The sequence below is a fragment of the Macrobrachium nipponense genome, chromosome 15 (assembly GCF_015104395.2).
Source record: "Macrobrachium nipponense isolate FS-2020 chromosome 15, ASM1510439v2, whole genome shotgun sequence".
NCBI lineage: Eukaryota > Metazoa > Arthropoda > Malacostraca > Decapoda > Palaemonidae > Macrobrachium > Macrobrachium nipponense.
Genome location: NC_087208.1, coordinates 46,083,172 through 46,100,671, shown reverse-complemented (window position 1 = coordinate 46,100,671; position 17,500 = coordinate 46,083,172). Strand labels below are relative to the sequence as shown.

Below are 17,500 nucleotides of genomic sequence, written 5' to 3'. Positions count from 1 at the left end.
ATGCAAGTGAGGAACATCTCCCTAATTTGCATATTTGAATTTCATGATGTTAAAACTATTTGCGTTCTTACTTTCCCTCTCATTTGATAATGTTAAATGCGTTCGTTTCTCATTTATATGCAAATGCTCCTTTCTCTCTCTCTCTCTCTCTCTCTCTCTCTCTCTCTCTCATTTTGGTCTTTTTTCATTTTCTTCACCATGCTTTTTAGGAAACGTTTTTCAAACACATATTTTTTGAAAATGTTTTTCTTTAATGAGAGGTGACAATCAGTTTGAATAACAGATTCTTATTTTGCAGGAGACTTAAATTATGAAATGTTAAAATGAAACTAAAGAAGTCCACGTAAGATGTAAAGTTTACGGATGGGAAGTCACAGAAAAAATCTATTGGACGGGAGACATAAAATAAAGAAATAGACGATTGATAAGGACTAAGTCACTAAGAGATGATCAAATTCCAAATTAAAGAGACAATTAAGGTAACTGTACACACACACACACACACACACACACACACACACAACACACACACACACACATATATATATATAATATAACTTAATATATATATATATATATATATATATATATATATATATAGTATATATATATATATATATATATATTACAGCGAATCCCAAAGGAAAATGATAGTCAGATGGACGAAAGCGCTTGGGTTTCCGACTATCATTTCCTGTGGGATTCGCTTATTATGAAGTCACGTGCATATACTGTGATAAGCATAATATATATATATATATATATTATATATATATATTATATTATTATTAAATATAATATATAATATAATATATATTATTATTGAAACTTGATTAAAAACAAATTCGAGGTCTTCACATTTTCCAGTTATATATATTTTCGTACAACATACCCATTTTACATTGCTCTAATGAATTAATAATTGTTACATTTTCTTAGAACAAACCATTGATATATTATATACATATAGATGTATATATCTGTAATACATCTTATTTCAGGCCTGAGTATCTCTGTTTAAGCTTCGCCTTTCAGTTTGGAATCAGTAGATCTGTCCGTGAATCTATTCTTGCAGTGGAAGAGAAGAGATTATTGTTTATCACCTGATATAAGACATCTCTTGTTACACTGAAAGAAACGTTCTGCTTTCAATATTGTTAATATTAGCCACAATGAGAAATGAGCCATATTTCATATCATAGGCATTCAAAGTCTTGTTTTATTTTGAGTCATTTGCCCTTAGTAAAGACTGTTCTCGTGTAATACTCATATATATTTTAGCAGTGTTGCAAATCAGGACGACGTTTGGTAGCTGTTTGACTGGCATGCAGGTTCCTAAAGCTGACTCATCGTCTACTTTTCGATATTGCAAGGTATACAATGGCTAAAACCAGGCGAGCTCACTGACCAGGTCAACACTGTGGCAAATTTTTTTACTCTTGGTTTACAAGGAACTGACAAAGAAACCTCCAGACTTAATCAAATCTGTAGATAAGTACTAACTTTATTCTCTTACATGCGCCATCAGGCGCTCGTTGTATGGAAGGGTCCTTGCAAGCAGCTATTTCGAAAACACAATTGTTACCATATAGTTGCCCATCGCTGGCACAGACTGGGTTATATATTCTAGGACAGCCATGTTCACATTCCTTTTCCTCGGCAGCTGCAAATAAAAGAAGGCTTTACGTAATATGTATATTTTGTTGTCTTTCAAGAGACTCATCTGTGATGCTAATATCATCTATGGTTTTTGGCCCCATTACGGAAGGAAACTTAGAAGGCTGGAATCGAGTGGTGAAAATCGGTGCTGCTGGAACGAACTAAACTTAGATGACTGGAATTGAGTGATGAAAGTCTGTGCTACTGGAACGAATTAAATATGCGTATGTGCATTTTTGTAAAATTCAAAATGGCTGTGGGAGATTTTTCTCTTTTGGAATTATGCTAAATGGCTGCGAAATATTTAGCATGACATTCTCTAGTTCAAGGTATGAAAAATGAGTTCTCAGACTGTTCTCGAGGCTTGTAAAGATTGCTCTGAAGAACGTAATCTAGAAGCAAGGCTGACTTTGGGGATTATCAGGATTTCTCTTATTGACTTAATCTTTATGAACGTTTCCTGATTTTTATTTAATTTTACTTTCCCATTTTAGCTCTTATTTCACAAAAGAGAGGTGACTATTACGATCTGCAAACTTCACCGGAACAGCTAGATTGGCTCTAATGGAAATTCACGTTGTCAAACGTCTATCTTATCAACATACCTTCAGAGTATCCCAAATGTCCGAGTTCCACTGCAAAAGAGGCGAAGGTGAGAGCTACTGCCAACGAGATTCTCATGTTGCTCAGTCGAAGTACCTGGTTTGAGATCAAAAGCACAAATTGAAGCCCAATTAATCAATTTCATCCTGATTCAGTTCATGTAGAGACTTGGGTTTTCCCCCCCAAAAAAAAGTACGTTTAATTTGATGGAAAAACATCCACGATTGTCAGTTTCCTTCATGAATCTGGGACGCGATTGAAAAGTTGTTTATCTAAAAATGAAAATATTAAAATATCATCAATGCCTTTGCTAAGAGTACTTTAATGCTGTCTAGAAAAAAAGAAGTAACATTTGAATTTACTAATACAGAGTACTTTCTCCATAAAATCTTCATGATGTTGCTTTATAATCAAAGTATCTCGTCTCACTGACGATGTAATCAGACTGCACTACAGTGATAATCATACTGACCTATATTGCAGAGATGTAAAATGAACAGGGTAAGAACACTTATACTACTGACGAGGACTCCAGATACCTCGGGAAATATAAATCAGACGCAGGGCGCAGTTACCAGAAAGCGCTATTTTTTTTTATTATTATTATTATCCGTCTTCGCGTTGGTGGCATCAAATCCCACGTCCAAGAATTGTTTTGCATGCAATATATAACCACCCTTCAGTTCTTGTTCTGCTCTCTCATTATTTCGTGGGTGGGAAGGGTCAGTCAGGTTGGTGGGTAGCTGTGACTAATGCAGGATCCTCCTGTCCTTGTCATTTCTATCAGAATCTTGAAATATGAATTTCAATACTTATATCAAGACAATGAATAATCACGAGATATGCTTTTGGACGTAACAGGGATAATGCCGCACACTATTCTTTGATTCAGTTGGAAAATAACTATTCCCAATTAAGCAAATAACTCACGATACGAGATTTAAAGCACTCCAAAACACAGACAGAATTCTATTTAGGAAATGGGATGACATACTTTTGCATCATTGAAGGATTGATATACCTGGTATCATTGAAGGATGTGCGTGCATATATTTCTATTAATCTGAATATCCAGATTTGTTTTATTATGCAATCCTGTTCCGCATGTTTTCCTATAAATATTTACGTCGCTATTCATTGATTTAATTCTTCATTTTACACTACAAAACTCAGTGGTTCAAACACCCTTTATCCCTTGTAAAAGAAAGTGATTCGTGAAGCATATAAGGTAAACAATAATAATAAAAAAAAAAATATTTTACATTCCGAATCATAAATACTACATTTTTAATTTTAAATGTTCCAGAGAACATTTACCTTTCGATGCCATACTAGTTAGGCCGTCCTCTCTCTCTCTCTCTCTCTCTCTCTCTCTCTCTCTCTCTCTCTCTCTCTCTCTCTCTCTCTTCCTTTCTCCGTATCTGATAGATGAACATTATTTACCAATAATTATATTTAACCTACTGTCTCCTCTCTCTCTCTCCTCTCCTACTGAACTCTCCTCTCTCTCTTCTCTCTTCCCATCTGATAAAAGAACATTATTTATTAAATAATTATACTTATAACTGACATACTCTCTCTCTCTCTCTCTCTCTCTCTCTCTCTCTCTCTCTCTCTCTCTCTCCTTTCTCCTTCCTTGATAGATAATGACATATTTACCAATATTATACTTATAAATGCACACTCTCTCTCTCTTCTCTCTCTCTCTCTCTCTCTCTCTCTCTCTCTCTCTCTCTCTCTCTCTCTCTCTCTCTTCCTTTCTCCGTATCTGATAGATGAACATTATTTACCAATAATTATACTTATAAATGACATACTCTCTCTCTCTCTCTCTCTCTCTCTCTCTCTCTCTGCCCTCATCTCCCCTTCCCTTTTCCCCTTTCCCGTATCTGATAGATGAACATTATTTACCAATAATTATACTTATAACTGACATATCCTCTCTTTTTTCTCTCTCTGTCTGTCTGTCTGTCTGTCTGTCTCCGTCTCTTCTCTCTCCTTCTCTCAAAATCGTCTCCTTCTCCCTCTTCCTCTTCTCTCCGTATCTGATAGATGAACATTATTGATTAATAATTATACTTATAACTGACATACTCTCTCTCTCTCTCTCTCTCTCTCTCTCTCTCTTCTCTCTCTTTCTCTAAGGTCCCACATGCATTTCGACGCCATAATATCAAAACATAAAAAAAAAAAAAAAAAAAAAAAAAAAAAAAATGGCAGACCTTTTCGCATCGCGAAGGACACTGATCCAATTAAACATGTTTATTTCCGTCGTCCAAAACAACTCGTGCTTCTCCCAAGGTTGCGGGAGTCACTCACCCAGCGCTTTTATTCGCATTGTTTTGACGCAAAATGCTGATCAGTTATACAGGGCAATAAAAAAAAAAAGTCCCTGTGCACCTAATGTTTTACGATACGACACTTGAGTGGCAGCATAAACCTTAATTAAGATCTGAAAGAGAATGGAATGTAATTTATTTAATATTATGTTATAAGACAGATCTTAATTCATTCAGGGTTACGCTGCCACTCACGCGTCGTATCATAAAACATAAGGTGCATAGCGACATTTTGCTCGCTATTTGGCGAATATGACGTAGTTAATAGAATAGAATGTAGTAGAATTTAGGCCAAAGGTCAAACGGCGACTATGAGTCATTCATGCTGAAAAGGAAATTAAGGAGTAGATGTTTGAGATAGTTGATGGAGCCAAAGAATCCTGTCACGAGAGGTAGGACAGAAAGTGGGAAAGAGAGGGGATATGCACGGAAGTACAGTAAAATGAATGAAAGGGATTGCAGCTATGGATCGAAGGGATTCTATGCAAAGAACTTTTATGTAATGCCTAGAGTGCACCGCATGAAGTGATGTAATGGGAAAAATATTCCTTTAATTATTAGTGATTTATTTAGGAATTGATTCATTATCGTCCTCTAATATCTTTACACTGCTGTTGTAAAAGTGATTGGAACTGTGAAATGTTTTCGTTTCTGTTGTGGACGAGTGTGGCAGTGTAGCCAGTCCCTTGTTTTGTTTATCTTTCACTTTGAGTATGGGAGCGCTGCCCTGAATCTTTCGTCTGCATTTTGGTATCACTAGCAACCCATGTAAGGATCACGAATGCTCTCGAGTGTGAGGACGTCAATCGGTCCACCCTTTCAATTTGGCTATTTTACCAAATTAATAATGCAAATTATTATCTATTCCTTGCAAGGTAAGCTTTTAAAGTCGTGATATTACCGTTAGTTCATTATTTGGAACATCATTATCATGAAAGAACAGTAGCAGACGAGAATTCAAGTGCAGAGTTGCCTGCCCAGTCAAACATGTTGCAATGCCTTAACGAGGAAAATTTTCATTGTTGTGAAAGATACTTCACGTTCATTAGTGTCATGAAATATTGCTGAGTTAGTTTGAGTTGCAACTTTGCGTTCGATAGGGTTGAAAACATTAAAAAAACAGTTATAAGTGTTTTGTTTGTATAAATTTTTTGCAAATACCAGTGCCAAAGGGTACCACAACATGGCATCTTGGGGTTACCCCTACTTCTCTCATGGAAATTTCCACTGCCGATCATGATCTTAGACTAGGCTATACAGTAATTTAAGAAGGCCTACCCTAGATTAATTCTTTTGAATGAGGAATTATGACTATTTTTGATAAATGTAGTTAGGCTATATGTATATAAATTCATGAAAACTTAATTACATGGGACATAACCTGTACCCTCATTAAACTAACCTAACTTTGTGGCCTATTGTAACCTAGTCAAAAATCAGCCATGTAAACTTTTGCATAGGCTGTCCTTAAGGATTTCTGAAGAAGCCTAGGCTAGACTATCCTGTTAAAAGGCACTTTAGCCTAATTTTTACTTCATTTTAGTAGTTAAGTTTTTCTCAGAAATCTTTCAGGTAACCTTACCCCTTGTCATATGTTGTGTAGAAACATTTAGTACTGTGTGGAGTAGGGTATCAAGTGATTTACACCTTATTGTAATTTGTAAATTAATTGATTCCAGGGTTGCTCCACGTTTGATACATACCTTATTATGAAGGAAAAGCAATTCCCATGATCTGTAGTTGATACATTTTTTTTGAAGTCTCAATATAAAGAATTACTTTTTGTTAGTTTTTTACACTACTCATTTGTATTGATTTCTGGAAATCAAAAATTAAATAAAATGAATATTTCCAGGGGATCTAGTCCAGGGATCTAGTCCAGGAGTTCTGAAGACCATGTAAATTAATCAAGTCCAGGAGACTAGGCCTGGGAGAAATTTGGTATGATGTATTAAATAATAAAGAAACAAGCTGAATACCAGGAATTTTCTTCAAAACCCCTAAAATGGAAATCAGCCCTTCAATTGCCTCCCAGTGGGAAGACATCACCTGGCCTCATCAGTAGTAAGACCCATACACACAAGGAATATCATGGAATGGCAGGTAGGACAGGCCTACCCTAATTCCCAGGCAGCGTAAACATCAGTCTTCATACCTAACGTGTCAACAATGACACAGTACCATTCTCCGACCCGTGTCTCCAGGCAAGAAGACTGACAAAAGTGTATATGTATAATAATGTTATTCTTATTCTCGTATCTTAATGTCGTGGCGAGGGAAAATCCGCCCGTGACAGTGACGTGGCTTTATAGGCAAAGGAATAACTGGGAGTTAGTTCAGGTTTCTCAATAATATGGCTTAGAACCCTTTCTGACAATGCATGTGTTTTTTTTTTTCTTATTAAATTTAAATGGTGCGTATGGACACATTCAAGCACAGACACTGGGACTGGTCATTATTTGAATGGGCCATAATCAATAAATGCCAGATGCTAAATGGATGTAACGTCCTCGAACTGCCTAAATTTATAGAAATCGTAATATATAAAAAAGTGTAATATGAAAATGGGATTTATAATTAAACACAAACCAATTATTGTAATAATCCCGTCCAGCAGCAGCACCCATTTTCTTAATGTTTTCACTTCTTCGTGCTTGGAATGTGATTTCTCTCTCTCTCTCTCTCTCTCTCTCTCTCTCTCTCTCTCTCTCTCTCTCTCTCCTTTCCACTTTTTCCTCTGAAGTGATTTCATGTTTGGTGTAAACGCTGAGTTACCAGCTACCTCTTTTTTTCTTTACAATTTCTGAATGTTTTGATCATTACCCCCGTCATCCCGCCCCCCCCCCCCCTCTCTCTCTCTCTCTCTCTCTCTCTCTCTCTCTCTCTCTCTCTCTCTCTCTCTCTAGCATTATGAAATACTGTTGTAACGTGTAAAGATGTAAATGTATATTTATCGAGATTTCCGATTTTCAACATAATTTCGGATAAGAATTTGTCAAACAGACCACAAACGAGTGGTTGTTCCCCTCACTATGAACACAATTCGTTACAATGAACGAGGACGATAGCAACCTGCTTTAATCACAACTATTTTGGATAAAAAAGTGGTCTTTCCCTACCCACAAACCACCAACACCCTCTACCCCAACCCATGAAATAATGAGAGAGAGCAAAACTGAAGGACGACATCTCGTACACGAAGCAGTACTTGGAAATAAAAGTGGATGCCACCAACGTGAAGGTACTTAATATCACTATCTGGTAACTATGGCTGATTCATATTAACTGGGATCAATGGAGTCTTCGTCAGTAGACCTGGTGTCCTTAGCCTGTTCGATTTACGTCTCTGAGAAAAGGTCAGTATGATTAACATTGCAGTTGAGTTTCATTATGTTGCAGTGATATGAGATACTTTGATAGTGAAGTAATTATCTAGATGATTTTATAAAGTTCCCTTTATCAGTATAAAATAAAGTGACATTTATCTAGATAATAAAAACTAAGAGAATCATAGCAAATGAAGTGAATATACTTTTTTCTATTATATATCAATGCTTATATTGCCCACTGTTACTGTGAAAAACAGACAGTTTTTCTACTGTTTATACTTAATTAAAGTGTGATTACATATGATAGAAACTTCTCCACTGAAATAAATGTACTTACAGGAACACTTACTGAAAAAAATGTTAGGTTTCTGCATGAACTGTATTAGCATGAAACCGATTAATTGCAAATTAATTAATTAGTGTTAATAGGCTCTGATATGTACTTCTTAACTTTAACCAGGTAATCTGGCTGAACAGCATGAGAATCTCACTGGGTTTGGTTGTCATCTTCGCTATTTGTGGAGTGGAACTTGGGCATACGCGGGAATTAAATCGTAAGTAGATAACGGAGACTTGTTTCTAATACAAATTTAAATTAGAGCGGAACAGCTGTTTCAGAGCTGGCCGGTAATAGTGTCACAGGGAAAAAAAGTCACAATTTTGGCTGGGAAAAAAGTCACAGAAAAAAAGTTGCATTAATTTACGGTAGCTGGTAATAAAGTCGCAGGGAAAAATTCACAATATTTTTGGGTGGTCATTATCTTTATGATATTCACAGTCTTTTGTTTATGTTTTTATGCGGTAATTCCCAACGGGCTTATAGCAAACACGCCGCAGAATTGGATACATATCGGATTAAAACCCTGTTATTTTTTATGTGACTTTTTACCTGTAGATGCTATTCATCCTTTTTCGTTTGTGAAAAAAGTAAAATAAAAATCATTTAACAGAATAAAAAGAAAATAAGGGAACGATAACGAAAATTAATTCAGTAATATGAGTTTTCCCTGATAATCCACCTGGTCAGTCATGCTTTCAGAATATTTCTCGAGAATTATTTCTTTATACCTTGAACTAGGGATTTTATTCTAATTCGTTCTCTGCCATCTAATATCATTTCCAAAAATAAGAGTTTTCTGTGAAGAGCGAAAAAACAGTTATGATGAGTTTTATAAAAATGCATATGCTTTGTTGCTTATACTTTATCATAATTTGACTAAAAATACAGATAATGTTAGTTTTAAAGACGAGCCCTTTGTAATTCAACAAAATGTTTTTATTTTCCAAGCAAGCAAATGCTTACATGATAATGAATTTTTATTTGTTTATTAATTTATAAAGTTTTTTTTTTTTTTTTAATGCGCGTGATCTCTTCTTTATGCATTTCCTTTTACGTCCTCTTACTTCATACTAATTATCACCTTAATATTCTTTGGAAGCTTGAATTTCAAAACAATGGCCCCTTTGGTGGGCTTGTTCCATATGAATAGGTTTCATCTGATAATAATGATAATGATAATTATTATTATTATTGTTCTGCATAAGAAATACCCAAATCTTGTTTCTCTCTCTCTCTCTCTCTCTCTCTCTCTCTCTCTCTCTCTCTCTCTTTCTCGATCTCTCTCTTCCTATTTCTTGCTCTTTCTTCTTATTTTCTCGCAATGTTTCGACTCAGGCTCTGCTGGTCATCTTCCAGGGGAAGGCTGGAGCTGGCCTGATACTGTTAGGAGTCCTGCAATGTAGAGAGAGAGAGAGAGAGAGAGAGAGAGAGAGAGAGAGAGAGATAATAATATCTATGGGTATCGGTTTGGGTATGTACTAATGTTTTTTTTTTTCCTTTTGAAGCGTCAAAGCATAGTGGCTGTGCGGTGGATTGCCACCATGCCTATTTCCCAGTCTGTGGCACTGACGGCGAAACTTACGACAACGATTGTGCACTGAGCTTGGCTGCTTGCGAGGACCCATACATTCAAGTTGCGTACAGTGGGCCGTGTTAGAAAGTAAGGAGGTAAGAAACAGTATTTGTCATAAGACCGTTTGTCCATTTGCATTCCATTTGATTATTGAGGTACACGAATCTCGAGGTTTCGTTATCGTTTCAAGGTGACCTAAAGTCAAGAAATAGGGAACACTGTGTTTGAGTTGGTTAGTTTAGGGGTTATAGGGTTGGTGGGTGAGTGGTTCCGCCAGGTCGATGAAAAATCACTGGCTGTGTATCATGATCAGTTACTGCTTCAGTGTGGGGTCCGCACTGGGGGGGGGGATTGTTGATAGCAATATGCTTTGGAAGCTTGAAGTTCAAGTCAGTGGCTCCTTTGGTGTACTTCCATGTTAACAGGTTTCATCTGCTGGGATAATAATAATAATAATAATACTAATAATAATAATAATAATAATAATAATAATAATAATAATAATAATAATAATAATAATAATAATAATAATAGGGACAACAGTAGCCTTCTGTATTCTATTGTACTTCCTCGTTGGACGAGTCGGTTACATGCTCGACTACCGATCTCAAGGTTCAGGTACGATTCCCAAGAGGAATCAATTTCTGGTGATGAAAATTCATTTATCGATGTGGTTCGAATCCCACAATTAGCCGTAGGACCCGTTGCTAGGTCACCAATTGGTTCCTAGCTACGGAAAAATATCTAATCCTTCGGGCCAGCCCTAGGAGAGCTGTTCATCAGCTGAGAAGTCTGGTAAAACTAAAATATACTTAACTTCGTACCTTATTGTTGGGAAGATTAGATGAAAAGTCTACAATTAAAAAATTCGTCTGCCTCTCAAACATAACTACGAAAGAAAGATTATCCTGATTTGCAATAATTTATTAAAAGGCAAAAACTAAGAGGCGAGTGGGACTAGAGTATCTTTTAAGAGGGATAAATGATTCAGAGAAAACAGACTACGCCTCTCTACGGTTGTTACCAATACAATAATGGTTTAGGTTCTTGGTAAGCTTTGATAAAGTAACCTGTTTCATTCATAGCGGGTGGAAAATACAACGCTCGAATTAAGAGCAGAAGTTTTCTTTCACACTAACGAGGTACGTCTTATATCAAGTGAATGAATGCATCTTATATCAAGTGATGAATGATAACCTTTTTCTCTTCCACCATAAGATGAAATCTCAGCCCAGTTCAGCGGCTTGAAGGAATGAAAGGCCAGGCTTAAGGAGAGATCTTCAGTCATGGAATAATCTTGTATGTAAATATATATACTATATATATATATATATATATATATATATATATATATATATATATATATATATGTATATATATGTATATATATATATATATATATATATATATATATATATATATATATATTATATATATAGTAAACATATAACATATATATAGATATAATATGAATATATTCTTATATTATATATATATATAACATATGCTATATATATATATATATATATATATTACATAAATATATACTATAATAGATATATATATATATATATATATATATAATATATATATTATATATATTAAATAATATATAATAGTAATATATATAATATATATATATATCTATATTTATATATATATATATATATATATATATATATATTATAATATATATATATATATATATATATATATATATATATATTTATATATATATTATATATATACATCAAAAAATTATATCTTATTAATCAAAAATTCTATTATTTAAAACAATGTAACCTTATTAATTCATCAGCTCATTGTAAAAGTAGCCCATTGCTTAGATAATATATAACTTGAAAATTTGAAGAAGACCTGAGTTTGTTTTGAATCCAATTCATAATAAATATTTAACTACGAATAGAGGTTGTTCATTATTGAATCCTATCGAATATCTATCCGACGGTAATTAGAAACTAAGGCCAGCGAAAACATATCTTTATGGAATTAATAATATTTAAGATAATAAGTATAACATTTATATATAAAGGTGATCGCTCATAAGAACACCGTTCGTTACAATTAACGAGGACAGCAGCATCCTACCGTAGTCACAGCCGTTCTAGATAACGTCGTTAGATGGTACTAAACTACCCACAAACCACCATCCCCCAAACCCCCTTCTCCGAAATAATGAAGGGTAAAAAAAATATTTTAAACTATGTCAAACAATTCTCGGACGTGGGAGTTGATTTTATCAACATTAAGACAAATGTTAAATCATATCCACAATTACATATTAAGAATATATTTCTTTGTAAAAATATATAACAAAGACTTTCGAACACCTGAACGGTGTTCCTCAGCAGTGTAACGTTAAGATGTAATGAAGAGGATAGTTTCTTCCCGAAGAGCATCCAAAAAGGTGGGCGGGGCGAGAAAATAACAGCCCATCATCGAAGTGCTGGTTCGTGTGTTAAGTAATCCCAAACTCAACAGGCAGTTGCGCCAACCTCCTCGATCTCCGAACCTGTGAAATTGCTCCTGCTTGCACTGCATAGGCGCCATAGTCGGAAACATCCACAGGGACGTCGGCTATCTGGAGAGAGAGAGGGAAAGAGGAAGCAGAGCATCAGGGTTCACATGGTCAACGTCAGTTTTAAAATTAAAATGGTTTTTTAAATATTTCCTGGCAATGAAACTGTTTATAAAAGGGTCTTCATTAGAAAACGACTTATTAACCTCAAAAGATATTCCCATGTTTATAGCGGCGCCTTCAACTAATCTTCTCACGTGAGAATAGTCGCTTTTAAAAATAATTTGTGCACCATCTCAATTGATTCTGTGGTCTAAATTAAAACTATGAGCCACCAAAGCGCTGCCCTGTGCATGAAGATCATAGGCTCTTCTGTGTTCCCTCAATTTTACCTCTAATCCCCTACCACTTTCCCCGTAGTAACAACCAACGCAATCATGACATGGAACCTTGTAAACACCGCTATTTCTCTTGGTACTGTTATTGTTCTTTGTAAGAGCTTTTGCCAAAGTGTTTCTGTATGTATAAACAATTTATATGTCCTTTTGTTGCTTATTTATATAATCACCTACTTTTCCTGTCTTTTATTTCCTTATTATCTTGACCAATGTAAAACTTCTTTTTAGCTCGGCTTATGGCGTCAGAAATAAAATGTTCTGGGTACTTTAAGGACCTAAAAGTGTCTGCAACATGTTTGAGTTCTCCGTCTAGAAATGCGGGGTCGCATATACGAAGGGCCCTTTTAACAAAACTCATAATTACATTCCTTTTAACTTGTTGTGAGTGGTGGGAAAAATAATGAATATAATTTTCTTTGTTGGTAGCTTTTCTAAAAACTGAAACATTTTAAAAGAGTTACTGTTTACATCCCTATGAATTAAAACATCTAAGAAAGAAATCTTACCATCAACCTCTTTTTCAACTGTAAATTTTATCGAATCGACAACGTTGTTAGTAAGCAGTCTAAAGTTACTCGTCGCCGTAAAAATCAAATATGTCGCTTACATATCTCACCCATAGAGTAGGCTTACAGTTGGTGTTACATCTCTCTAATATTTCAACTTCTATGAACTCCATGCACAGGGTGGCTAAAACTGGTGTCAATGGTGAACCCATGGAAACACCAGCCTTTTGTTGGAAGTATTCATCTTTAAAAGTGAAAATGGTACAGTCAACACAGATTCTAACCAAGTCTAGAAACTGGTCGCAAGGAATAGGAAAGTTGATAGTCCCTTCTTCATATATCTTCTTTAAATTTTCCAGAGCATAGTAAAGAGGAACATTTGTAAATAATGATGTGACAGCGAGGCTAATCATCCTACCATCGGTACGGTTAAAACTCCTTGGTCTGTCAATGAAATGGGAGGAGTGTATTAAGTGAGCGTCAGAGATGGTGCCGAGTAATGAACAAAGGGACTTAGCTAACCATGAAGCAAGAACACTCTATGGGGCATTACAAGAGGCAACTATTGGACGAGGGGGAGTACCTACTTTGTGTATTTTAGGCAAGCCATAAAAATATGGCCAACTAGGGGTTTTTCCAGAGATTTTTGATAAGATAAGCTCTTTATGGTCGGGTCCTGCAAAGAATTTGCGATCTTTTTAATTTTCCGATTGAAATCCTGCTGAGTCTTTGTAATGGTGAGAGGGTTAGTTAATTTTATACAGGTATTGTGTCGTTTAATAACTGGTAGGCCTTATTCAAGTAATCTTGTTTATTCATAACCAATGTAGAACCTCCTTTGTCAACTGTTATAACCATAATATCCTTATTTTTGAAAAGACAAACTAGGGCTTCTCGATTTCGTTTCGGCAAAACCTCAAATTCCTTTCCAATTAAGTCTTGTTTACGAATAACATCTTTCAAAACATTATTATATTCTGGGTATTTGAAATTATGATAGTTCATGTTGCTGATACCTTGAAGAAAATCTTGTTTACTGTTGCCCAAGCAAAACCCAAGACCCAGGTTAAGAATTTCTAATTGCTGTTGATTTAAAGGAAAGTTGGAGAGATTGAGAACTTTGACCACATGTAATTCCCATTTTGAAACATTACAAAGTCTGAGCAATTTTTGTTGTAATTTTTGACCATGTGATAAACCCCTCAGTCTAGCAACCTCACCTGCCCTTTCTCTGGAACCCTCAAAACAGTCCGATTAAAGAACTTCTTTCAGGCATCTCAAGGTATCGCGAAGAGACGGAAATTTCGTTTCCACATCCCAGGAGGCTTGTTGTATGCGGTCTTCAAGATACAGTCTGGCAAACTTGAGGAATTCCTCTCCCCCAAACGAAGAAAGAAAAATCCTGCCAAAGACTTAAGAATAACATGTTCCTCCAAACAATTCTTCAAAATATTGAGTTAGTTTCTTGGTTTTAACAGCACTCGTCCAACTTTCAACCAGTCTTCGGTAAGCAGTCACCTCCTCTCTTGTTCTCAAGAAAAGATCCATTTATAAGTATGATCGTAAACGTGGATAAGATTATTAAGAAATTCACAGTTTTGTGACAACAAAATGTTAAAAAATATCCACAATTATATTTTAAAAATATATTTCTAGGTAAAAATATATAACAAAGACTTTCGAACACCTGAACGGTGTTCCTCCTCAGTGTAACGTTAAAATGTAATGAAGAGGATAGTTTCCTCCCGAAGAGCATCTAAAAAGGTGGGCGGGGCGAGAAAATAACAGCCCATCATCGAAGTGCTGGTTCGTGTGGTAAGTAATCCCAAACTCAACAGGCAGTTGCGCCAACCTCCTCGATCTCCGAATCTGTGAAGTTGCTCCTGCTTGCACTGCATAGGTGCCATAGTCGGAAAAATCCACAGGGACGTCGGCTATCTGGAGAGAGAGAGGGGAAGAGGAAGCGCTCTATCAGGGTTCACATGGCCAACGTCAGTTCTAAAATTAAAATCTTTTAAGTATTGCTTGGCAATGAACCCTGATGCTCTGCAAAAATATATGTATGGTTTAGTCAAGAGACACAAAATCATTAACCCTATCAGACCAATCATTAGTTCAGTGGGCTCAGTTACGTATAATGGCTTGTAAAAATTCTTACTCCTTTGGTAGGAAACATTTCTAACACGAATGTTAAAAACAATGTTGATTTTATAAACAAATTGAATAGTTTAAATTTGAATTTTGATTTTAATATGGTTAGTTTTGATGTTGTCTCTTTATTTACAAAAGTGCCTGTAGATGACTTACTTGAATATTTGGAGGAGGAATTAGAACGTCATGACATTCCCTTAAGTGTAGCAAACCTCATTCGTCTCATAAGGTTATGTATCAAAGATAGTAAATTTTGTTTTAATGAGGAATTTTTTGTACAAAAGTTTGGCATGGCTATGGGTAATCCCTTATCTCCTGTCCTTAGCAATATTTACATGGAATTTTTTGAGACAAAACTCTTACCAAGAATTTTTCCCCAAAAAGTTATTTGGCTTAGATATGTGGAAGATATCTTCTGTATTTGGCCAGTTTACGAAAATCTCCAGAAATTCCTTAATAATCTCAATAATTTAGTCCCTTCTATGAAATTTACTGTAGAGGAAGAAAGAAATTGTAATTTGAATTTTCTTGATGTAACTGTCCATAGAAATGATAGAAATTTCACCTTTTCAGTCTTTCGAAAATCAACTAACATTGCCTCTTTTGTTCATTACTACTCCAATCACCATCAAAATGTTAAATTCTCTGTTTTTTCTGGGATGTTCCTAAGGGCTTTACGTGTCTGTAGCCCGCAGTTTATTGTCGCTGAAATTAAAACTATTTATGATATTGCATTGAAACTTAAATACCCAAGGACTTTTATAGATAAAATTCTTTTTAACATAAATGTTGTTTTCAGTAATATTAATGTCAAGAGTTTATTAATAAAAAAATTCTCCTAAAGATCTTCTTGGCTGCATATATGAAATTCCTTGCAAAAAGTGTGATAAAGTCTATTACGGACAGACCATTAAATCTCTTTCACAATGTCTCAAACAACATCAATATTCTGTGAGAACTGGACAAATATCGAATGCATTATTGGTACATATGAGAGATTTAGACCATCCTATTAACTGGAGTCAAGCAAGAGCCTTAATCCCATGTAATGACACAGTTAAAAGGAATATCATTGAATCTTGTTTCATCAAGTCAAATAATAGAAATGTTCTAAATTTAAGTCTTGGTTTATTTAAATCTTGATGCTTTCATTATGAAAATAGTTGTAGATAAATATAAGCAGCAAAATTAATATATTCAGTTTTTACATGTTTTTTGGACTGTAAAGGTACTTTGTAATTTCGGTTAGGTTTGTGACCGTGTGATATCCGATAATCCTGGATTATCTCTTTTAATTTTTACCCTTTTGACAATTAACCATCTGGTATTCTTGATCTTGTTTTGTACCTGAGACCTTTCTCTCCAATTGTACTTCATTAACTCCTTAACAATGTCTGAGTAAAGACAAAAGCGCTTGGATTTCTGACTATCATTTTCCGGTGGGATTCCCTTATATATATACATATATATAAATAAAGGTTTTTTGCCACGAAGGAAAACAATGAAAAAACGAGATATATATATATAATAATATATAGTATATAAAATATCTATATAATTAGTTAATATAATATTATATAATATATATATATATATATATATATATATTATATAATATATATGATATATATATATATAGCAGAAGCCAGGTTACCTATGTCGTTACCTCTAAGTAAATGGGGATATCAATCCACAATGAAGGCCCATTGTCCGCCTAGCTGCAACAATCCTCAGTCGGATCTGTCATCATGGTTTAGCGGATGTTTTGGGGAAATTAATAGGGACAATTCGAATCTCACTTAATCACAGTATGGATTTTTATGGATCAAATTAAGGAAAAGAATTACATAGGTACTATGTACAGTCATAGATATAGTTTTTCTTTATTCACGAATGTAACCACTGAGTTTCGTGCTCGACAACTTGAAGAAATTAGCCTCAGATAATACTTTTAAAGCCACCTACCTGCACATAGATAAATTTTTGTCATTTGATTAACATTTGCGTTGAATCTACAATTTTTGAGTTTAATGGTTCGTTCTATCAACAAAAATCCGGGGTCT

At 34.9% G+C, this 17,500-nt stretch overlaps 1 protein-coding gene and 2 long non-coding RNA genes across 3 annotated transcripts in view; 2 read left to right on the top strand and 1 right to left on the bottom strand.

The window, feature by feature from the left end:
* LOC135226679 (serine protease inhibitor dipetalogastin-like) overlaps window positions 1-17,500 on the top strand; it is a 33,697-nt gene that overhangs the window by 9,920 nt on the left and 6,277 nt on the right. The window contains exons 7-8 of the mRNA XM_064266389.1: window positions 8,391-8,484; window positions 9,776-9,922. Coding sequence (XP_064122459.1) covers window positions 8,391-8,484; window positions 9,776-9,922 — 241 coding nt within the window. The remainder of the gene's footprint in view (window positions 1-8,390; window positions 8,485-9,775; window positions 9,923-17,500) is intronic.
* On the bottom strand, window positions 1,476-2,885 carry LOC135194908 (uncharacterized). Its single transcript, XR_010310023.1, has 3 exons — window positions 2,735-2,885; window positions 2,265-2,358; window positions 1,476-1,663 (listed from the first exon to the last, which is right to left on the bottom strand). It is a non-coding gene; the product is annotated as an uncharacterized LOC135194908 (long non-coding RNA).
* LOC135194915 (uncharacterized) lies at window positions 4,983-6,577 on the top strand. The gene is made up of 2 exons (XR_010310031.1): window positions 4,983-5,476; window positions 6,457-6,577. It is a non-coding gene; the product is annotated as an uncharacterized LOC135194915 (long non-coding RNA).